This window comes from Callithrix jacchus, chromosome 13 (assembly GCF_049354715.1).
Source record: "Callithrix jacchus isolate 240 chromosome 13, calJac240_pri, whole genome shotgun sequence".
In the NCBI taxonomy this organism is placed as follows: domain Eukaryota; kingdom Metazoa; phylum Chordata; class Mammalia; order Primates; family Cebidae; genus Callithrix; species Callithrix jacchus.
The window spans coordinates 103,765,302-103,789,883 of NC_133514.1; the positions used below are offsets into that span (position 1 = coordinate 103,765,302).

At 34.9% G+C, this 24,582-nt stretch overlaps 1 protein-coding gene and 1 long non-coding RNA gene across 2 annotated transcripts in view; one reads left to right on the forward strand and one right to left on the reverse strand.

Moving 5' to 3' along the window:
* LOC118146703 (keratin, type II cytoskeletal 8-like) overlaps window positions 1-6,936 on the forward strand; it is a 125,868-nt gene extending 118,932 nt beyond the window's left edge. Inside the window, exon 4 of the mRNA XM_078347730.1 lies at window positions 6,794-6,936. Coding sequence (XP_078203856.1) covers window positions 6,794-6,936 — 143 coding nt within the window. The remainder of the gene's footprint in view (window positions 1-6,793) is intronic.
* Window positions 1-24,582, reverse strand: part of LOC118146914 (uncharacterized) — a 336,502-nt gene that overhangs the window by 168,769 nt on the left and 143,151 nt on the right. The window lies entirely within an intron of this gene.

The window sequence follows — 24,582 nt, forward strand, 5'->3', positions numbered from 1 at the left end:
GATAGGGGTTGAAAGGTAGAGTTACTGACTCAGGAGACTTTCAAATGATGGCAATAAATGGGAGGGGATAAATTTAATAGCCCCCGGTACTTTGTAAGGAAAATTCTAGAAAATTCTTTATTCTCAGGGATCCCATCTAAATTGAGTCCATTGCCTGAAGCAAGGAGCTTAATCATTATAAGTGACTTTTCCTCTTTTTCTTGCCTTTTATCTTGTCTTAGTCCATTTTCTGTTGCTATAACAGAACACCTGAGACTGGGTAATTTATTTTTTTAAAAAAGAGGGTTTGTTTTAGCTCACAATTCTGGAGACTAGGAAGTTCAAGATAAAGCAGTTGCATCTGGTAGGGGCCTCATGCTGCTTTATAACATGGTAGACAAACAGAAGGCAGGAACAGGTCATGCACAAGAGAGAAAGGGGACCAAGTTCTCAAGATAGCTAGTCCATTCCTGTAGGAAAGACACTAATCCCTCTTAATGACTTCATTGCCTCTTAAATATTCCACCTCCTAACACTGCTGCAATGGCAACCAAATTTCAATGTGAATTTTGGAAAAATAAAACCATATTCAAACCATAGCTCTTCCTCCATGACTCCATTTTTACCTCCTTGGGATCATCTACTAAAGAAACTGTTTCAGGCTCTACTATGGGGGATGCTCCAACTAAGACTCTTACCAAAAATGGGACGTATACTCATTGCAACTAGTCCTGGACTACACAAAAGGTACAAACTTTAAAACTTTGGTACATTGCAATTTGAATAAAAAGTTAGTATTAATCCTCATAAGATTTTTCATATATATAGAAAATAGATGCATGATAGGAGAGGTGACAGCTTATCTGTAAGGGGAAAAGCATTTTGGAAATAATATATAACTCAATTATGTAATACCTCATATTCATTTAACTTGGTCTTATGTAAATGAAGATAAGAGAAATCCCATTACTGGGTATATATCGTAAGGATTATAAATCATTCTGTTATAAGGACACATGCATACAAATGTTCACTGCATCACTGTTTACAATAACAAAGACTTGTAACAACCCAAATGCCCATCGATGATAGACTGGACAGGGAAAATGTGGCACATATACACCATGAAATACTATTCAGCCACAAAAAAAACAATGAATTCGTGTTCTTTGTAGGGACATGGATAAACCTGGAAACCATCATTCTCAGCAAACTGACACTAGAACAGAAAATCAAACACCACATTTTCTCGCTCATAGGCTGGTGTTGAACAATGAGAACACATGGACACAGGGAGGGGAGCATCACACACTGGGGTCTGTAGGGGGAACTAGGGGAGGGACAGCGGGTGGGAAGTTGGGGAGGGATAACAGAGAGAGAAATGCCAGATATAGGTGATGTGGAGGAAGGCAGCAAATCACACTGCCATGTATGTACCTATGTAACAATCTTGCATGTTCTTCACATGTACCCCAAACCTGAAATACAATAAAATATATATTTAAAAAAGTAATAATCATCATCAGAATAAATAAATAAATAATAAACTCTTAAAATATCTGAGATATTAAAATTTGGAAGACAATCTTGGTTGAAGATAGGTTTTAATTTTTTTCATGTAATACACTCAAGGATGAATTTTATTTCAATATGAAAAATGTGATTGGCTAACACACCATTCAAACTAGACTTTTTAACCCTTTGTTATGACAAATTTCTGAGATATATAGAATATAAAGAATAATATAATAAATCCCCATGTAACTAGCACTCAATTTCGCTATTATTAACAATTTACCATTCTTATTTATTCTCACTTTTTTCTTGAGTATTTTAAGCACTTCTAAGGCATATTTTTATCCATAAATGGTTCATTATGCATCTCCAACAAAGACATTATTTTTAACATAACTGTGATATTATCTTACCTTAAAATTTAACATGAATATTACCTAAGATCTAGTCATTTTTAAATGTTCTTCAACTATCAAATTTTTATTTTCCTAGTTAGTGAATTTGAATTGAGGTCTCTTAAATCATTTGTGATTTATTATAGTTCTTTCACTTTAAAAATGTATTGATGTTTAATTGATACAATAAAACACACAGATTATTTATTAGTAGAGTCCCATGAGTTTTATAAATGTATACCTCAATATAACCACTACCTCAAACAATGTGTGGAATATTGTCATTACCTTAGAATGTTCTCTAATGTTTTGTTGAAAGCCATCCTACCCCACCACATCAAACAAGGCAACCATTGATAAAACTGCTAACAGCATAGCATATAGTTCAGCTATTTCAGAACCACATATAAATGAAATGAAAGAGGTACACATTATGTGACTGGATTTTTTCTTTAAACGTAATGTTATTGAGATTTATTCACGATGCTGTTTACATTACTATAACTATTGGAGAAGAGAATGCTAGTAAATGAATATGTCACATTTGTTTTTCATTCACCTCTTGATAAGTGGCTTCCATTTTCTTATGGTGAAATAAAGCTGCATTTGAACATTCTTGGACAGGTATTTTTGTGGACTTTGGATCATATTTTTTAAATTTCCTCTGTACTAGCAGAAAAGTTTCTAGGTCATAAAGTAAGTATATGTCTTAATTTTATTTAGAAGAAACACAAAACTATTTTTTGAAGTAGATGTATTCTTTTGAACTTACATACCAATGCCTAAGAGTTCTTGCTATACACCCTTACCAAATTTGGTGTTTCATCTTTTGAAAATTTTGGTCATACTGATGGGGGTCTAGTGGCATTATATATTTTTTTAAATAGTTATTTTTGAGGTTAACAGTGATGTTGAGTGTCTTTTTACGTATTTATTGATCATTTTTGTTTTTTCTAAATTCTTTTGTCCATTTTTATTATGTCTGTCTTATGAATTTGTTATAGGAGGTTTTTTTTTTTTGAGATGGAGTTTCGCTCTTGTTACCCAGGCTGGAGTGCAATGGCGCGATCTCAGCTCACCGCAACCTCCGCCTCCTGGGTTCAGGCAATTCTCCTGCCTCAGCCTCCCGAGTAGCTGGGATTACAGGCACGTGCCACCATGCCCAGCTAATTTTTTGTATTTTGAGTAGAGACGGGGTTTCACCATGTTGACCAAGATAGTCTCTATCTCTTGACCTCGTGATCCACCCGCCTCGGCCTCCCAAAGTGCTGGGATTACAGGCTTGAGCCACCGCGCCCGGCTATAGGAGTTGTTTATATGTATTTGATATAAGCACTAAGTGAGATATTTATATGGCAAAAATTGCCAACCAGTTTGTGGCTTGCCTATTCATTTTCTGAAATTTTTGAGAGTAAATGTGTTAAACTTTGATGAAATACAATTTAGGAACCTTTTCTTTTTAATGATAGTGCATGATGACTCATTTTAAAAAGTAATTGCCTAGGGATTTCCAGCTCTCTGGAATCCGCTCCCACATAGTGGGAGCTCTCTTTACCCTCCTGGACTTCCCCTTCTACCCAGGGTGGAAGCTATCTTTCCTCTCCTGGATTCCATCTTTCTGGATTCTCTTACTCAGTGTGAGGGGAGTTTTCCCTCTCTGGATTTCTCCTTCTGGGAACCCTTCTCACTCAGTGTGAGAGTGGCTTTTCTTTCTCTCATTCAGTGTGAGAGCTAGCTGTTTCTTTCTCTCTCCTTCTCCTTTTCCTATCTCTGCCTAAATAATAATAATAATAATACTCTATTTTCAGTCACAAAAGTAGTCTTCTATATCTTTATAGAAATTTTATAATTTCAGCTTTTAATGTTTAGATCTGTCATTTGTCAAATTAAATTTTAGTATGTAGTGTAAGATAGAAATTGAAGTTGTTGGTTTTTTTTCAAATAGCCTGTTTCTTCAAAACCATTGGTTGAAAAGACTATCTTCTCTCCCTTTGAAATTTTTTGTCACTGTAAAAATCAATTGAATGGATATACGTGGGTTTATTTCTGAACTCTCAATTATGTTGCATTGATCTATTTGTCTCCATGTATACTAGTATTCAAGTTGTTTTAATCAATATTAATGTATATTAATCTTTGAAATGGGGTGGTTTAATTTCTCAGTTTTTAATATCAATATTATCTTTTGGCTATTTAAGGTCTTTCTAAAATTTTCTTTTGACTGTTTTTTATTATTTGGCTATTTACATCTCCATATTATTTGTGAAATTAGCTTGTTAATTTCTACCAAAAATACCTACCAAAACCTTACTGGGGTTTTAGTGAATATAAACAGATCAATTTAAGTAGAACTTATGTCTGAATATTAATATTGAATCTTTCTGTCCCTGAACATGGTATATCAGTTTATTCAAGTCTTCTAAATTTTATTTTAGCCTTGTTTTGTAGTTTCCAGTATATGTGAGTCTTGCACATATTAACTTTATTTAAAAATATTTAGTTTTTTGCTACTATTTATAAATTATATTCTGTTGTACTTTCAATTGTTGATTGTGTATCAAACTACAATTGATTTTTGTACATTGGGCTAGTGTGATGCAACCTTGCCAAATTCACTTATTTGTTCTAGCATAGTTTTATTTGTTTTTGTAAATTGCTTTGGATTTTCTAACATAACCAAATACACATATGCAATTTTCATTCTTCTCAGATGTTAATATAAATGAACAAAGAACAGATAAATCACATTATAGATTTATTATTAAATGACTAAATAATGTAGAGCATAATTTTCCAAAAGTGTTTTCTTTTATAACACTAGACAGATATTACCACATTCTAAATATAAATTCAAATGAGCATTGATGTAGTGCTATTTGACTCAAATTGCTTGCTTTGGATGGCATTTTAATTATACATATTTTCTATTTATGCCCAAGTGAATAATAGTAATGTTATTTCATTGCCAGTCATAAAATATGTAATAAGGACTAGACAACAACTTGTATAAAAGTGAAGATATTCTCCACCCAGACTGATGTAGACAGAACGTTGAAGCACACATCATGCATTATTTCAGTTGCCAATAATTTCAACAGAGCTGCTTCTGTGTCAGAAATAAAGTATCTGATGTGAAATATTTAAAGCTACCAGAGGAAGTTTCTCATTAGTTGTCAATTCAGATAAATACTGGAAAATTTTAAAAAAATTTCTCCTGTAGAGATTATGTAATTTCCTTTTTGCAAGATGTTGAATGGCATCTTGAGCTTGTCATAAATCCCAGCTATCAAGCCTTTAAGTCATAGAAATACACATTCCCTGTCATTACTTGGGCCAAGTTGTTCCTTTTAAAGAGTACCTCTCCAGATAAATCTTGCTAGTGTCAAGTTTTGTCTCGATTACCAAATAAACCAAGTCACAATGTGCCCTCTGTGAGCAATGTCCCAGCAAGAAGTGTATGTGAGCTTCACTATTAATCTTTCTGTTATTTGAAAAAATGACATTGATGTAACATTGAGAATTATTGGCTTCAGAAAGGAAAACAAAGACAATATTTCAATCATTTCATTTTTAATGCTCTGAATTTTACTCATTCTATGGTGATATTATTTCAAACTATTCCCAATTTGCAGGTACTCACAAGGGAGAGATACAACCAAAGATGTAAATTTTCCTATGTTAAATTATGAAAGACATGCACACTATCTGCTACCCACTTGATGTGGAAAGGTATGTGGGCAATTAATTTCTAGAAGTGAGAAAAAGAAAACATCCTATTCCAGCACTGTAGGAAGTAAAACAGGACAGAGATTTTGCATATTATTTTTTAAACAATGTTAACAATTAGCATCACCTATAATGGTAAAGCAAACAAAGGCATAGTAAATTGTTTTCTCTCTTTCTCTCCCAGGAGAAACACCATTTTAGTAGTGCTCGTTACAAGAAATAAACAGCAGATATATCATAAATGGAAAAATGATTAATAGCTGGATTAATACACAAGAGACATAGAGTCTGGCCTAACATTTTCTTCTTATGTATTTGAGAGATGAGGTTTATCTAAATTATGAAGACTAATAATGGACTGAACTAGACAATGCCCAGCTTAACAAACAGAACATTACTAATAATTTATGAGCTCCCCATGAGCCTTCTGCAATTCAATACTCAGCCTCTATTCCTGAATTTCAGGTTCATACTTCTTCTGTTGTAGATATGTTTATCTATTCCTAAAAATACATTATTCAATCCTGAAGTGTTTTGAACTTCATATAAATGTTAGCCTTGCTGTGAATCATTATGCACAATTTTCAAAGATTTTATGAGATTTATTTATGTTGATACATGCAGCTGTATTTGATTTGTTATTGTTGCATAGTAATCTAAAACTTGAATCTGGCCAGGTGTGGTGGCTCATGCCTGTAATCCCAGCACGCTGGGAGGCCAAGGCGGGTGGTTCACCTGAGGTCAGGAGTTCAAGGCAAGCCTGGCCAAATGGGGAAACCCTGTTTCTACTAAAAATCCAAAAATTATATGGGCTTCACTTGTAGTCCCAGCTAGTCAGAAGGCTAAGGCAGGAGAATTGCTTGAACCCAGGAGGTGGAGGTTGCAGTGAGCTGAGATCCCTCCACTGCACTCCAGCCTGGGTGACAGAGCAAGACTCCATCTCAAATAATTAATAAATAGATACATAATAAAATAAAAACTTTGAATCCATAAAAATGTCTTTATCTCCTTGATTGAGTGTCTCCATTTTCTGCGGGTAGATTTTCTTTAGTTTCTCGGTTAGCCACATCAGCCTGTTTTCCCTTTGAACTGTATTTTCCCCCCTTTGGTTTGCACTTTTTTGTCTGAAGATTTATTCTCTCTTGTTTTCTTTTTTGGCTTCATTTCCACTTTTGCAGCAGCAGGCTTAGCAGACAACCATGCTGATGTTCTCTTGGACTCTTCCTTCACCACCTCTTCCGCTGAGCTGACCCTTCTCTTGGGCATCTTGGTGGCGGAGAGTGTGCTTGCCGTCATGTGCCTGCAAGACACCAGACGCTGAGAGCTTCTGGAAAGCTGGGCTACCAGGCACCAGACGCTGAGAGCTTCTGGAAAGCTGGGCTACCAGGCACCAGACGCTGAGAGCTTCTGGAAAGCTGGGCTACCAGGCACCAGACGCTGAGAGCTTCTGGAAAGCTGGGCTACCAGGCACCAGACGCTGAGAGCTTCTGGAAAGCTGGGCTACCTAGCCGCTGCTGCTCCTCCTCCCACCGCCTGAGGTGATGAGCAAATTTTTTGAAGAAACAGAGTCTCTGCTAAGTTGCCCAGGCTGGTCGCAAACTCCTAGCCTTAAGCACTTCTCTTACTTTGGCCTCCCAAAGTGTTTGGACTACAGGCCTAAGTTAGGCACTCTGCCACATTTGTTGATTGATTGATTTTTGTCCTTAGAAGTAATCACATTTTGCTGACCTTTTGTAAGTGCACTGTGTAAACTATGTGGTGTGAATTTTGCTAGAGAATATTGAAACTTCCATTTTTTTTTGAGATGGAGCTTCACTCTTGTTACTCAGGCTGGAGTGCAATGGCGCGATCTCGGCTCACGGCAACCTCCGCCTCCTGGGTTCAAGCAATTTTTCTGCCTCAGCCTCCCAAGTAGCTGGGACTACATGTGTGTGCTACCATGCCCAGCTAATTTTTGTATTTTTAGTGGAGACAAGGTTTCACCATGTTGACCAGGATGGTCTCGATCTCTTGACCTCGTCATCCACCCGCCTCAGCCTCCCAAAGTGCTGGGATTATAGGCGTGAGCCACCGCGCCGAAACTTCTATTTTACTAGATAATCAATCCAGTTAGGTTCAGATCATGACTTTTTTTCTTCTTTTTCTCTAGTGGTTTAAAGCTCAATTTAGTTCACCAACCTTTCATCTACTGGTTTGGACAGGCCTCCTTCATGTGCAGATTGGTCATGAGACTCAGCCTTCTGTAGGTTCGTACACACGATTAGAGAAAATGGCTTGCTCTCACTTGGGCTTGCCCCATTTTCCATCTAATCCAACCCTGTCAGGTACGTCTGTCCAAAATGACAATCTTTTCACAGATATTTAGCCAGAGCTTTCATCACCATTGCCTGCTTCCTCATAACAAGAGCTCACACTACAGGCAAAACTGTATGATGACTCACCAACAGGAGCAACCTAAGTGCCGAGTGGGAAGTAAATGGGCAAATAAAATGTGATATATATAAATCAGGAGAAAAAAGGAAATTGTCATTTGTGACAAAATGGATGAACCTAAACGACACGTTAAGTGAAATAAGCCAGGCACAGAAGGACAAATGCATAATCACACTTACATCTACAAAAAGTCAAACTTATAGAAGTAGAGAATAGAATGGTGACTGTCATGGGTTACGGGCTGAGGGAAATGGAGAGATGTTGGACAAATAGAACAAAGTTTCATTTATGCAGGATGAATAAATTCTGGAGCTCTAATGTACAGCATTTGACTATGGTTAGTAGTGTATTGTACACTTCAAACTAGCTAAAAGAGTAGATCTTAAATTTTCTTACTACACACACACATACACACACATGCAAAGTATAACTATACAAGATGTAAGTGTGAAATTTTTATTTGTCAATTATACCTCAATAAAGCTAGAAAAACAATATGCAAGAAATACTATAAGCATTCTACTAAAAAATTTAAAAGTTGTAAGTAAATAATGAGCTATACTATGATCATATATTGTAAGAGACAATATTGTTAAGAAGACAATTTGCCCAAATGATTTACAGATTTAATGCAATTCCAGTAAAATTTTCTGCATGCCTATTTCTGTAAAAATTGGCAAGCTAATTCTCAATTTGTATAAAATAAAAATAGATTATTCAAAGCAACTTTGAGAACGAGTAAAATAATTGGAATATATTAACTATCTGATTTCAAGACTTACTGTTAAGTTACCTAAGGAAGACAATGTGGAATTATTATAAATATACATATAGATCAATAAAACAGAAGAGAATGTTCAGAAATAGAAGGATATATTTATGAACATTGATTTTTTTTTACAAAGTTGCTAGGTCATTTAATGTGAGAAAAAAACTCTTTCCCACTAATAATACTGTAACAAACACACTTCTATATGCATCAACTTTTATCTTATATAATATCTAAAATGTAACTGGAAATACATCATAAATTAAACATAAAAGCTAATAGTATAAATATTCCTGAAGAAACCACAGGAGATATTTTTGCAACACTGGATTAAGTAACATTTTCTTAGGTCACAAAAAGCATGAACTATGAAAAACTTAATAAAAATTAGACTTTAAAATTATATTATTTTTATCTTCAAAATACAACATTAAAAAACCAAAATGGCCAGTGTTAAGAGGGGAAAATATTCAATATTTTTTCTTATGAAAAACCTGAATCTAAAATATGCAAATAATTTTTACAACTCAATATTAAGAAAAGTATTTAATGAATAATGATGAAAAGATTCAAACAGATAATTCACAAGGTATAAAATGGCTAACCACATGAAAAAGTGTTCAGAATTATTAAACAGGAAATGCAAATAAAAGTCATAATGAAATACCACTCTTGCTCCCCAGAAAGGCTAAAGCTTATTTTGAAAGACTAAAACATTCTATTGATGTCCTGCACGTAGAGCCACTGGAATGCTTATACATTGCAGGTGGAAATGTAAAATGGTATTACCACTTTAGAAAATCATTTGCTGGATCCTTAAGCAGTTAAGCTCACATTTACCATGTGCCACTCTCCAAATCATTATGTGAAGTGAAAGAAGCTAGATACCTAAAAATGTGCATATGTTACAATTCCAGTGATACAAAATTCTAGAAAAGAAAAACTAGTCTATAATGATAAATGCGGATCAGTCATTGTGTGGGGCTGGGTTGTACTCCTATGAATGATGGATATATTCACTATTTTAATTGTAGCAGTGGCTTCATGGATGTGTACACCTGTCAAAGTTCATTATATTGTATACTGTCAGTGGATGTGGTTTAAAGTAAATAAATTTATTCCTCAATAAATTAATAACATGCATTATGCATGTCAGTTCAAAAAAAAACTTCATAAGTTAATATTTCAAAGTGCAAATCTCACATTTCAGGAATGTTTGGTAAAATTAGTTCTTAAAATGTAGCGTCATTAGGAAGCATGGGCCCTTATCACTTTACCAGACTGTCTTAATTTATTTTCAGCTCCATAGGGCATCACATATACATGAATGCTTCGTTAACCTTTTTCAAGGTATTGCCTTCACCTGGAATCTGCCTCTTTTCTCTGTATGTCCTTAGAATTGCCACTCATTCTTTAAGAACTGGCTGTTGGGCATCCTCTTTCTAATCTTTTTCTTTGTACTTCTTGAATGCTAATAGCTCCTGGCTATAAATATCATTGATTATTTGTGTGTCCCTCTTTCACTGCATTTTTTATGTGCATGTATTCTAGAGGTCACTGTGTGAATGTCAGTCTTCCTCACTAGACTCTAAGCTTATCAAAATCTAATTTCCATAGCTCCTGAAACAAGGCCTATAACCTAAGAGGCAGATGTTAAAAGTACATTAGAATGGAATTAAACTTAATCAGGTACAAATTTAGCTAATTTAAAAATAAACCATTTTTTTTCCTTTATAAGCCCCTCTCTATTTTCTTCATAGGGAAACCATTGGCACCAGTGTAAGCTGTTAGGGCTAAAGAGACATATCCATGGAGAAGGAGACTTCAGAGAGAAAGTTCATCTCCAATTTACATGACATGAGATATTTTCTCCTTCCCTCAATTATGAGGAATGTTTCTTAGTTAATTTAACATTTCTAAGTTAATTTAGTTCTGAAGAAGAAAGGCTTACCAAAAAGTTAAACTATTTGCTCATTAATTACTGTAGAGACATTGTCTTCTTAGAATTTCTGTGATTTTTTTTAATTTCAGAAGTTCTTTATAAAAATTTCAGTTCTGCTAACATGTGGATGTGTGTCAATGCAACAATTCCACCAAAGTTAAACATGAAAGGAAAACTTTATACAAGGCTATCATAATAGAGGGGAGAAACCAGAATCCAGTTTGACCTTTTAAGAGTTAAAGTAAGAATATCATATGCCAGCTGTTTGCTAATTGGCCTTACCCAAATGAGAGTAAAACATTCCTATATACGAATAATAGATAAGCAGAGAGGCAAATCATGAGTGAACTCCCATTCACAATTGCTACAGAAAGAATAAAATACCTGGGAATATAACTTACAAAAGATGTGAAGGACCTCTTAAAGGAGAACTACAAACCACTGCTCAAGGAAATAAGAGAAGACACAAACAAATGGAAAAACATTCCACGGTCATGGATAGGAAGAATCAATACCATGAAAATGACCATATTGCCCAAAATAATTTATAGATTCAATGCTATTCTCATCAAGCTACCATTGACTTTTTTCCCAGACTTAGAAAAAACTACTTCAAATTTCATATGGAACCAAAAAAGAGTCCATATAGCCAAGACAATCCTAAGCAAAAAGAACAAAGCTGGAGACATTATGTTAAATGACTTCAAACTATACTACAAGTCTACAGTGACTGAAACAGCATGGTACTGGGACAAAACAAATATACAGACCAATGGAACAGAACAGAGACCTCAGAAATAATGTTGATTTTTGACAAACCTGACAAAAACAAGCAATATGGAAAAGATTCTCTATTTAATAAATGGTGCTAGGAAAATTGGCTAGCATACGCAAAAAACAGAAACTGGACCCCTTCCTTAAACCTTATATAAAAATTAACTCAAGATGGATTAAAGAATTAAATGTAAAACCTAAAACCACCCTAGAGGAACGCCTAAGCAATACCATTCAGGACATAGGCATGGACAAAGTCTTCATGACTAAAACACCAAACACAATTGCAACAAAAGCAAAAATTGGCAAGCAGGATCTAATTAAACTAAAGAGCTCTGCACAGGAAAAGAGACTATCATCTGAGTGAACAGGCAATCTATCCATCTGACAAATGTCTAATATCCAAATCTACAAAGAACTGAAGAAAAAAACTAACAACCTCATCAAAAATTGGACAAAGGATATGAACAGATACTTCTCAAAAAAAGACATTTATGCGGACAACAAACATATGAAAGAAAGCTCATCATCACTGGTTATTGGAGAAAGGCAAATAGAAACCACAATGAGATATCATCTCAAGCCAGTTGGAATGATGATTATTAAAAAGTCAGGAAACAGCATACTGGTAAGGCTGTGGAAAAATAGGAATGCTTTTACACTGTTGGTGGTAGTATAAATTAGTTCAACCATTGTGGAAGATAATGTGGTGACTCTTCAAGGATCTAGAACCAGATTTACCATTTGACCCAGCAATCCCATAACTCAGTATATCCCTCCAAAATTATAAATCATTCAACTATCAAGACACATGCACATGTAAGTTTACTGCAGCACTGTTCACAATAGCTAAGACTTGGAACGAACCCAAATGCCCATCACTGATAAACTGGATATAGCAAATGCGGCACATATACACCATGAAATACTATGCAGTCATTAAAAAGAGTGAGTTTATGCAGGGATATAGATGAAGATGAAAACCATCACTGTTAGCAAATTAACCCAGGAACAGTAAACCAAACACCACATGTTCTCACTCATAAGTGGGAGTTGAACAATGAGAACACATGGACACAGGGAGGGGAACATCACACACTGGGGCCTGTCATGGGGTTGGGGTGGGCAAGGGGAGGGAAAGCATTAGGACAAATACCTAATGCAAGTGGGGCTTAAAACCTAGATCATGTGTGGATAGGTGCAGCAAACCATCATGGCACATGTATACATATGCAACAAACTGCATGTTCTGTACGCGTATCCCAGAACTTAAAGTAAAATAGGAAAAATAAAAGAAAGCAAACTTTCATTGTATCTTCATGACAGGAGGAAGTTTTACACCTAGAGCAAAGTGCCCAAGAAAAAGAAGTTCGGACCATATACTCCGGAGGACACTAGAAAACAGGGGTGCTATTTTCCTTAATGATTAGATTTCAAAAGGATAGATCTCAGGTCCTTGTGAAAACTGTCAAGAGGCTTTTAAAAGGATTTACATCTGAAAGGGGAAAAGAAAGCTTTTACAATTACAAATTTTTTTAAATGTAAATGATCTAAGAAAAGAGAGTAAAGCCACCCTGTGGTTAGGCCATCTGGATTCTGTAAGGGCCTGCATGAGAAGGAGGTCAGGGACTTAGAGGCAGGAAGCAGCCTGTGTATAGGCTACCTGAGGGAAATGTTAAGGCTTTCTTGGTTTTCTTGGCCACTACCTTCTTTTGCTAATTATTTCATGTTTCTAGTATTCAGCCTTTAGCCTTTGCCGCAACACCACGGAAATTGTCCTGAAGCAAACAACTGGTCTCTTGATTTGCAAATACAGAGGCTACAAGGGTATGTCATTTTGTACTCTGCCAAGCTGAATGTGGACAACAATATATGGTTTTCTTCCAATGCTTCAAGGCCAGAGCAAGGACAAAATAGCTTCAATTGTCCTGCTATAGTTGTACAATAGTACTTTCATAGCATAATTTTTTTCTAATGGATCAAGGAAATGCATCTTTTCTCTAACAGTAATGGAAATAGAATTGATAATGCTTGCTGTGCTCTAACTTAGATCATTACCATACTGTTTGTCAAAAACGATGCAGCACACATATTATTTTGGGAGCAGAGAGGTTGGATTTAATCAGCGCCTTTTGTTTTCTTGCTAGTTGCTTTGATTGCAGCAGTTTAGCTGTTTGGCACTGTTGAGTCATTATCTGTTCCTCCCTCTCCTTCCTTCCTTCTCTTTGTTTCATTAGCATCTTTATCGTATAATTTCTTTATTGTTTGAGCGGTGGTGCTCAGTGTTTAAATGATTGTTTTGTTTCTTAATTCCCTTTTTTTCATCAGAAACTTATCTTAAACAAAAGTAGTTTGAACAAATCTGGCATACGTCCTTGAATTATACTTATGTATGTATCCGTGAGAGAATTGATGTCATACTTTTGGAAGACTTGGATAAATATATAAATTAGCATAATGCCCTTTAGGAAGAGTGTATGACATTGATTGTACCAGTTAATGGCTTCACTGTCTTCATGAACCTTATAATGGGACTGCTGCTTATCTTATCAAAAGGTATAGGCTATTTTTCACTTTTTAATTTGTGTTGGTCCTGTGATTTGCACTGATCAATAGAATGAAGCAGAGGCGGCTTCTGCCAGTTCCAAGCCTAGAAACTTTAGTGGATGCCTGCACATTCCGGAGAATAAGCCTGGACTAACTAATGGGAGGATTAGAGAACACAGTGAAAAGACAGATCTAAGGATTCTCAGTTGAGGAAATCCTTCACCGCCAGCTCTCAGCCAACCCAAAAATTGACTACAAGTTCATGATCACATCTAGACAAGACCAGCCACATCTTTTAATACTAGCAGAATGTCTTGATTGAGCCATAGACTGAAAGCAAAAATAAATTGACATATTTCCATAATACCAGTAAGGTATTGCCACTGTTAGGTTACAAAGCACTTAAGGTATTAAGTAGCTGATATATCAACTTTATTTTTCTATTATTGCATATACGTTTCCCCATCGAAACATATTTTAAACATCTGTTGGGTACCATACTATATATCAAGATTCTGGGGTAGGTTCTAGCGGCATAGAAACAATGTTAACAACACTCTCAGTTGATATGCTCATGTGGAAGACAGATAAAAAAATCAGTCAATATTACAACATCGTGTGATATATCAGACTTTTTGAAGTAATGAAAGTCAACTGACAAAGTTGTCCTAGAAACATGGTCCCAGAATATCATGGCTTCCAATGCAATTGTTCATGTTTTACATCCTGCAGTAGTGTCTGCATACTGAATTTGTGACATAGGGATATAAAAGTAAAGAAAATGAAGTGCGATGAAAAGAAAATGATGACTTTATGCTTAACTAAACTAGGTGGAGATAAAATTGATAACCTTTATGTTATGAATTCATAAGCCCATTTTACCCTCAATTTAGTTTTATGTCTTCAAAAGCTCTTGTCCAATTTTACCGATTTCATAAAAGAAATAATTTTCTTTTGAAATTTCAGAATTGCTTTTTGGTTCAATTAAACCTTGATGCCAGAGCAACTGAAGCTGTTACCAGTTGACTGTCCTTCATATCTTGGCCAAGTGAACACATTCTGCATTTTTCCTTTATCTGACCTGGATGAATTATTCATTGATTGAACTCACATCTTTAGGAACACAGATGGAAAATGGTTTAAAAAATGTACGCTTTAACAGAGTGCTCTATTTTCTTTTCTCATTAAATGTCTTTGTATAGTCAACTATTGCTTCCAACCAACTACAGCTATGCCCCGGTGGCTCCTTATCAACCTAGGTTCTTTTACTCTCCCCTAATATTCTTTTTTCTATACCTGAGCTTGCTATTTCAGAAATACCTCTGCCATCCTCTGGGTTGGAATAATATATTTATGCTCTTTCCTCTGCCAAATGAAAAATATAAAATGCAATACCTGACATTGAGTGAAATCCTGAAATTCCTTTCTTCCCTCCCTTCCTCTTTTCCTTTCCCTTCCTTCTATCTTTCCTTCCTTCCTTCCTTCCTGCCTGCCTTTTCTCTTTCTTAGCTGTCCTCTTTTCTCCTTGTTGTTATTTTCCTTTCTTTCCTTAATTTTTCAGAATACACAGTCATTATTTTATACATTGTTTATCAGCATGAATTTGTATAGCTTTTATTCTTTAACTTCTTTTATATTTTGAGTCCATTCAGATTATATATATTTGTCTTAACGTTTGATAAGTAAAAAGAGAAGCAATTTGAAATCATCCATTTGTATTTTTAATCCAGGCTACAACATGTTTTTGCTATGAAATGAGTCAAATAACCTGAATGATTCTCACTACGTTATATATAAAATAAGGTAAATGATCTTACTTTAGAAGAGTGATGTCAAAGCCAATCTAATTGTGTATCTGTTAGAATAAAACCTTTCTGAATAGGTGACACTTTGAAAAACATCGCAGAATTGTTTGGGGATGTTGAAACAATAAAAAGTATAGTAAGCTCTTAAAATGTATTCAAGTAGAGAACAGCTTTCCATGAACTTAAATTTTAATGATCCTTGAAGTGTTATAAAAATTTTTAATTTTAAAAAGGAAAAGATTTTCCATGCAGAAATTTTCCAAATATCTGAGTTCCTAATGGCTACTTCTAAAGTCTTCTGAATACTCAAAATAGAAAATTTTGCATTTTTATGATTAATCTGTCTCTTACGTGCCAAGCCTGAGATGATATTTACCTAGGTATATACCTATCATCTATCTCACTACATACAGACAGACACACATGCGTGCACTCACACACACGCACACGCTTCAGTAGAAAGTGGCAAACGCTTCCTCTTTCATTGTGGTATTTTAACTTTCGTAAAAGAAGAGTCGTCGTTCTATAGAAACAATATATTTCCAATTCCATATTCACAGCTTTTCTTTATCATCTTTTTAACCACATTTTTTCACTTCATTAACAGCATGCATCTTATTTAAGAAAGTTTGAAGTATAATCTGAAGTGCAAAGTAATATATAAATTTCAAATACATATTATATAAAAACAAAACTTAATTTGCTTTTTGTTAATCACATCCTCTATTTTTCTCTTCGTTAACACTTATTTCTGTGCTTTTTGGTAACTGGGAAAGACATAGTAAGTAAATTGCAAGGGGGAAAAAACTCATTACTTCAAGAAAATATGTGTCATAAGGTGAAATTAAGATTCAACATAATCCTTCCCTGTCAGTTGTGCTATGTAGATGTTATTTATTGCAAAGGGAAATGATACAGTTTATTTTCCAACTTGTAGAATTAAGTATTTTAAATATTATAGATGGTAGAAAAACTTGGTTTGCATTTTCCTTTTGTGGACTCCAGAGGGCAGCATGCATTCTTTCAATGCCATAAAAGGTTAATAATAGCTATCCCCCTCCCCCCCCATCTATCTTTCTCCCCCCACCCCCTTCTCTCTTCCACTGACTTTATATCTGTATTTCTGGGTAGAGGCAAGTAGACTCCCACTAGAAAGAGCTGGGAGAAAAATAAAAATATATAGTTTAAAAAAAATTATTAGATACTTTCTTTGTATTTCTAAAACAACAAACACAATGTGGTTAACTAAGCAGAATATATCCTTCTGGATTTTTCAATAAAAAATATTTTACTTTCATTTTAAAAACTTTAATTTTATAAATAATTAAGCTTTTGAATAGATGCTGAAAATTACTCTATTGCTTATATAACCAAAAAAACAAGCTAGAAAAGTAAAATCAGGATAAGCAATGACTTTTACTAAGGGTAAAGGATGATAGGGTAGCACAATCTGGACAACTTTTATATCTCTGGATATATAGCAAGGAAAACTTAGACTCCCTGTGTAAAGGGCTTTTTGTGCATTTACTTGCTTAGACTTTTAATAAGTCAAGACCAATCAGTGACCATTTATAAGGTGCTGCCTTTATTCTAATTACAGAAGAAGTGTGTGATATATAACTGTAGGGGGTGTGGAAAGACAAGCCTGTGTTTTTCAACTAATGAAACGTAATGACCTCTCCTTCTCACAAGTGACTCAATGAACAGTTTAGAAGAAGGCAAAAAGAGCTTCATTCTAATTAATTCTCTCTTAATTTCATCTTTTGGTTTGTTTTAATCAAGAAAAAAAATGTTTGTTTCACAGATAAAACTTTAGTTAATGGTAAAGGAAAGAACATTAACCTTGAATTGAGGTTGGAAGTACCTGGGGGAGATTCTGGTTACAGAGAGAAAGGGGACAATAAATGAGGACCATGGAAAAGGTGAAAGTGGCATTTTACTAATAATTATACATAAAATTACAGCAATTACATTTATTTTTCACAAAAATTAAAAGAAAACAAAGTTGCAATTAATGTTTACAAATGCAAGAAATGGAAAATGCATTATTTTGATATGATGTGCTTCCCTGCTTAAATATATCTCTGGTTGTTTGCAGGGCCTGCTCACATAAACTTTCTCAATGGCAATTTTTTTTTTTTTAATGAAAGGGAAGCCCAAGTTCCTAATTTCTATTTGCAAGAAAATTAACACTTGGGAGAAAGCGCAGAATGACTGAAACAAGATCTTCATAAACATTACCTTTTTCTTTTCAGCCTTAACAAGTAGAAATAAAGCTACATCTATGTAACTTTAACATGAGCACTGTAATTTACATGAAAAATAAATTGAGGTGGAGTTATTCGGGGAGCCTAGGTATAGCAGGCTCACCATTTGTCAGAGATTATTACTCTAGAAGGCTCCCTAGGAGAGGCATCAATTTGTCCTGAAATAACACATTGCATAGCAACAGCAAGGAGCTTGTCTCTGCACTTCTCACAGGCTGCACACCTGTTCAGAGAGACCTTCCTACTGAGCCTATCAAGCCAACCTGCTCATTCATGTGGCAATCCCAGCCCTTAGTTGGGAACTACTGAAGCAATCACAGAACCATCAATTTACCCACTAACATGTTGTTTTTGAAACACAAAGGAGATAGATCTATTTCACCTGAAACCCTAAATGTTTACAGAAAGACTAGGTTAGTAGGAAGATACAAAACACTGGATTTAAGTAATCCTAAGAAGAAAAAAAAAATCTCAATAGTTTGGCTCATTCATTAACTATGAAGATCAGTGTCCTTGTATCTAAATTGAGAATAATAAAGTCCTCATGAGAGGATTCCTGTGATGATGATAATTGTTTTAGGCAAAGTGTCTAGTGCAGTACCTGAAATAATTGAGCATCTCTGCTTGTGTTGGAATCAGGGAGCCTTTAATATTAGAAATTCAGATCTTGTCCTTCATGTGTAATGCCAAAGAACCCATTCACAGCATAACCCCACACTCTGAACAGTAGCACTGACCCACTTGTGTTATATGTCCCTGCCCACATTTAACTTACGTATTCTGGTCACTCAAGGCTGAGTGAAATAGAGACTGATTCTGGCCACTCTAGCCATAAGACTGTACAGAGCTAAGTGGCCATAAATGGAGTTACACTTTGTGCTCATTCAGCACCAAGTCCCCATAGCAAATTTCTATCCAACTAGTCCTTCAGGCGCTTGTACAGAAACCTTAATGCAAAGATATCCTTTTGAAAGTGGGAGAAAACCTTCTTATTATTGGGTACTGATTAAGCTAATTGAATTATTAAGCCTTTGGAACCATCCATTTATAGTTCCACTGTCATTTTGTTGTTTTGGAAGAGTGGTATGAGGAAGCACACTCATTTACCAAGCTCACACTGACAGTTGGTAAATGTGGTTGTGTTTGGAAGAGTGGTATGAGGAAGCACACTCATTTACCAAGCTCACACTAACAGTTGGTAAATGTGGTTGTGTTTAAACTTAAATGAAAAGCTAAAGTCAGCAATTTAATTCAAAGAATGAGCTACTGATTATTTTCAGGATCTTAGAGCTCCTTTTGGTTATAAATTGCTGTTTGCAGATAGCAACTACTCAATCATTTCACCACAAAGCCTCTTATCATGTAAAATGGTTTTAATCATTAAAAGTGTTTGGAGTTTCAGAAAGTCAGACAGCACAAAAATACCTAATAATACACTCTAAGCCACCTACAATGAATTTCAACTTTATCTGGTTCCGAAGAGAAAACTGACTAAAATATTTTTGGTGGATGCGTATCAGTGGATTTCTACTGCATATATTATTCTGAATAGGGATAAGTGTATGGTTAAGCAGAAAAAGAAATAAGTGACATGATTTAAAGTTTTTTTTTAAATAAAAACCATAAATAGACATCATGTAGAGAAACATGGCAAGACTCTCCAAGGTACTATAATCTATAAGGCATATATGAATATATACATAGCTATACCCATGTATGGAGCTAGCATAATGGGCCTCCCATCAAGAAATAACACTGTAAAATACAATTTTGACCCTCATTAGAGCATAGTTCTTAAATAAGAGCTGTTTTCCTCATAAAATATCTTTTTATTATTCACCTAAAATATCCCACCAATCAGCAGTGGGATTCGTTCATTACAAAAAAACTTAAAAATAATTTTTTAAAAACACATAAACTACTTAGAGAAAGTACCCTAATCTTAGAAAAAGCAGTAGACACATTTTCTAGAATTAGCTTTTGCTAATGTGAAAATTTAGCAGTTCAAGACAAGAGAGGGTTTTAAGGCTATTTAGTGTATCTTCACATTCCATACATTCGGCCATACAGGGGTCAAAATTGCCAATGTACATAACAACAGACTGTCATAGTCCATCCTTTTAAACTACAAGCCTATAAAACACACAATTTGCTCATATAAACACGCTAAAGTTAAGTCTATTATGAAACAACAAACTGCTCATCTTCTTCAAGAGAAGGGAAAAGTTCAAATATAAAGCATAAAAATTTCAAGGGAATGTTAGGATCCCCATGTAACTAATTCTTATTCCAGGCTAGATGCTAAGCTCTTTATGAGGAGCCAGTAAGTAACTGCATTGTTCAAAACATATTCATTTTTTTAAAAAAGATTTCTTATATTTATTTATGCAAAGACAGTATCAGCAATAGGTAATGAAGATATATTTTTTAAGTTTAAAATTAATTTTCCATCTCTTCTTTCTACCTTTCTATTTTTCTTTTCAGATTGAGTCTCATTCTGTCACCCAGGCTGGAGTGCAGTGGCTCAATCTTGGCTCACTGCAATCTCCACCTCCAGGGTTCAAGTGGTTCTCCTCCCTCAGCCTCGCTAGTAGCTGGGATTACAGGTGCATGACACCATGCCCAGCTAATTTTTTTTTTCTGTATTTTTAGTAGTGGTGGGATTTCACCATGTTGACCAGGCTTGTCTCAAACTCTTGACCTCAGGTGATCCACCTTGGCCCCCCAAAGTGCTGTGATTACAGGCATGAGCCAACACGCCCGACCTGTACCTTGCTCTTTTAAGTACTTCAGCCAACAAAGTAACAAAAAGTTTATTTCTTTACTTTTTCTTAATGTCATACTGGGATACTTACAATTGCCTCTTTAATATTTAGGTACCATTTATAGTTAAGCTGGAGACTTAATTACAGAATAATACATATAAGAATGTTATAGTACCATAAAGTGTACAAAGACTTTTTAAAAGTAAAATTTCAGGACACTTCCAAATTCTGAAGTATAATAAAGTCTTCCTGGAATTCTTAAGTTGAAAGACTCTTCCCTTAACATTCAGAATAAAAGTAACTAGGAATTATAGACCACAATGCACACTGGTAATTTGGCTCATAGTAGCTGCATTAGGTTAGGCATAAATGGAGTCTCCATGTCTTATGGATGATGTAATTGGGAGAAACACCAGGAAGCCACTGTAAACTCATGTCTATGGCTGGTCATCTGACACTGATACAACTGTTTCCCTTAGAAAGGTATTATCTCTTTGCTTCCATTCCAGGGATTAGCCCTTGAAGTTCTTATACAGCTACATCCCTTCTTTACATAACCAGTTATAGGAGCAAACCTCCTGAAAGAATGGTAATACTGACTGGAAAAGCAAGACTGTGGGTACAGCAAAGGGGCTCTGGTGCTCTAGTTGTTTGTCATGCACAATGTACAAAGAAGAGAGCATCTAATCTAAAAACATTGTTAACTCTGCCTCTAGCACATTCTCGGGATGTATATATTAAGCAACTTCTGTGATTTAGAAACACTAGAACTACCCATGTTGATTCTTCTGGACACAGAGCCAAAGAGCAGGCACTCTTTGGCTGCTGAAAATATAACAATGAACAAAAGTCAATGCCGACATGAAATTGTTCTAATGATGAAAACAGACAATGGAAACTGTATGAATTATGACATATAATAGCACATGGTGATAAGTTCTATGAGAAAAAGAAATAAAGCAGCATAAGGGTAAAGAGAGTGGTGAGATTGCTCTTTCATACAAAGTGGAGAGAGAAAGCCTACCTAAGAAAGTGAATTTTGACTATTAAAGAAAGTGAGGGAAACCATCTAGCTAATATTTAGGGAAGGGGCATTCCAAGTCTGTATATAATGGCAAATGCAATGGTTCCAATGTGGAAATATAATTGGCATTGTCACAGAACCTGAAGGCCAGCCTGGGTAGGCATAGTATAATCAAAGTGTAGTATAAATGAAATACATGAGCAATACATGTGCCAGGTTGTATAAGGACTTGAATTTTATTTTGTGATGTGAAAGCATTTGTGGATTTATCAAAGAAGAGAAAGATGATATGATAGATTGTTAAAGGATCAGTATGACTGTTGTGGTTTTAATTTAAAGAAAGATGAGTCAGCAATGTTTGTCACTTATCTGCAGCCAAGTGCAACTACAAGTTCACAGAGTTATTTTAACTGGGGTTGGAATTTCACCAGACAGAGGAATAAATGGGCAAGAGAGTTGATGATAAGGGTACGTTTTTTAAACTGTGGTAAAATGTACGTAACATTAAATTTTCCATTTGAACATTTTTGTCATTGTAGTGTTCAATGTCATTAAGAATATGTTGTTGTACAACAATCATCACTCTCCATCTCCAGAACTTTTCCCCTACCCAAACTAAAACTCTACCTATTAAATTAAAACTGCCCCCTCTTCCCTCCCACTAACCCTTGGCAACCACCATTTTACTTTCTGTCTCTGTGAAGTTGACTAGTCTAGATCCTCATATAAGTAGAATAAAACAATATTTTTCTTTATTATTTGGCTTACTTAGCAAAATGTCTTCCAAGTTTATCTATGTTGTACATGTCACAGAATTTTATTCCTTTTTAAGGCTGAATAATATTTCATTGTGTATATATACCACACTTTATTCATCCATTCATCCACTGATGAACAGTGGGTTGTTTCTATTTTTTTTTCATTTTGGCTATTTTCAATAATGCTTCTATGAATATGAGTGTACAAATACCTGCTCAAGTCTCTGCTTTTATGTCTTTTGGGCATATACACAGAAGTATATGCCCAAATATACTTTGCTGGATCGTATGGTAATTCTATGTTTAATTTTGGAAGAACAGCCATCTTTTCCCACTGTGACTGCACCATTTTCCATTTCCTACCACCAGTGCACAAGGGATCTGATTTCTGAACATGATTGCCAACACATGTCATTTTGTCTTTTATTTTTTATAATAGCAATTCTAAAGGGTATTAAGTAGTATTTCTTAGTGCTTGATTTCCCTTTCCTTGAAGATTAGTTATGCTGAGCATCATTTCATATGTTTGTTAGACATTTACATATCTCTTCTGAAGAAATATCTATTTAAATCTTTTCCCCAATGATACAACAGCAACAAAAAAAGAAAACTACAGGATAATATCTCTGATGAACATAGATGCACAAATCCTCAACAGACTACAAGCAAATCCAATCCACCAGCACGTCAAAAAGCTAATTCATCATGATCAATTAGGCTTTATTCCTGGAATGCAAGGTTGGTTCAACATAAACAAATAAACAAATTTGATTCACCACATAAAAATAATAAAAAACAAAAAACACATAATCATCTCAATTGATGTGAAACAAAGGCTTTTAATAAAAAGCTTTTTATAATAAAAATCCTCAACAAATTAGGGGCTTTGAAGGAACATACCTCAAAATAACAAGAACCATCAATAACAAACCCAAAACCATCATATTGAATGGGCAAAGCTGGAAGCATTCCCCTTAAGAAACTGTACAAGGCAAGGATGCCCACTCTCATGACTTCAAAATGGTGCTAGAAGGTCTAGCCAAGAGAAATAAGTAAAAGGTATCCAAATAAGAAAAGAAGTCAAACTATTTCTGTTCACTGGTAATATGATTCTGTACCTGGAAAACCCTGAAGATTCCACCAAAAGGCTCCTAGAATTGATAAATGACCTCAGTAAAGTTTCCAAATATATAATCAATAGAGAAAAATCAGTCACATTTCCATATACCAATAACATTCAAGCAGAGAGCCAAATCAAGAATTTAGCATTGTTTATGACAGTCAAAAAAATCTAAAATACCTAGAGATACAGCTAATCAAGAAGGTGAACGATCTCTTCAAGAACTACAAAACACTTCTGTAAGAAATCATAGATGACCAACACAAATGGAAAAATATTTAATGCTCATGGAAAAGTCAATATTTATAAAATGGTCATACTGCTCAAAGCAATCTATAAACTCAATGCTATTTCTATCAAATGTTCAACATTATTTTTCACAGAATTAGCAAAATCTGTTCTAAAATTCATAGAAATTAAAAAAAAAAATACCCTGACTAGCCAAAGCAATTGTAAGCAGAAAGAATAAAGCCAGAGGCATCACATTTCCTGATGTCGAACTATAGTATAAGGTTACAGTAACCAAAACAGCATAGTAATCATAGAAAAACATATATATAGACCAAAGGAACAGGTTAGAGAATGTAGAAATAAAACCAGACACATCTGACCACTGACAAAGCTGACATAAATAAGTGATCGGGAAAGGACTCCCTATCCAATAAATGGTGCTGTCATCACTGGCTAGCCATATGCAGAAGAATAAAACTGGACCCTTACATTTTACCATATACAAAAATTAAATCAAGATGGATTAAAGATT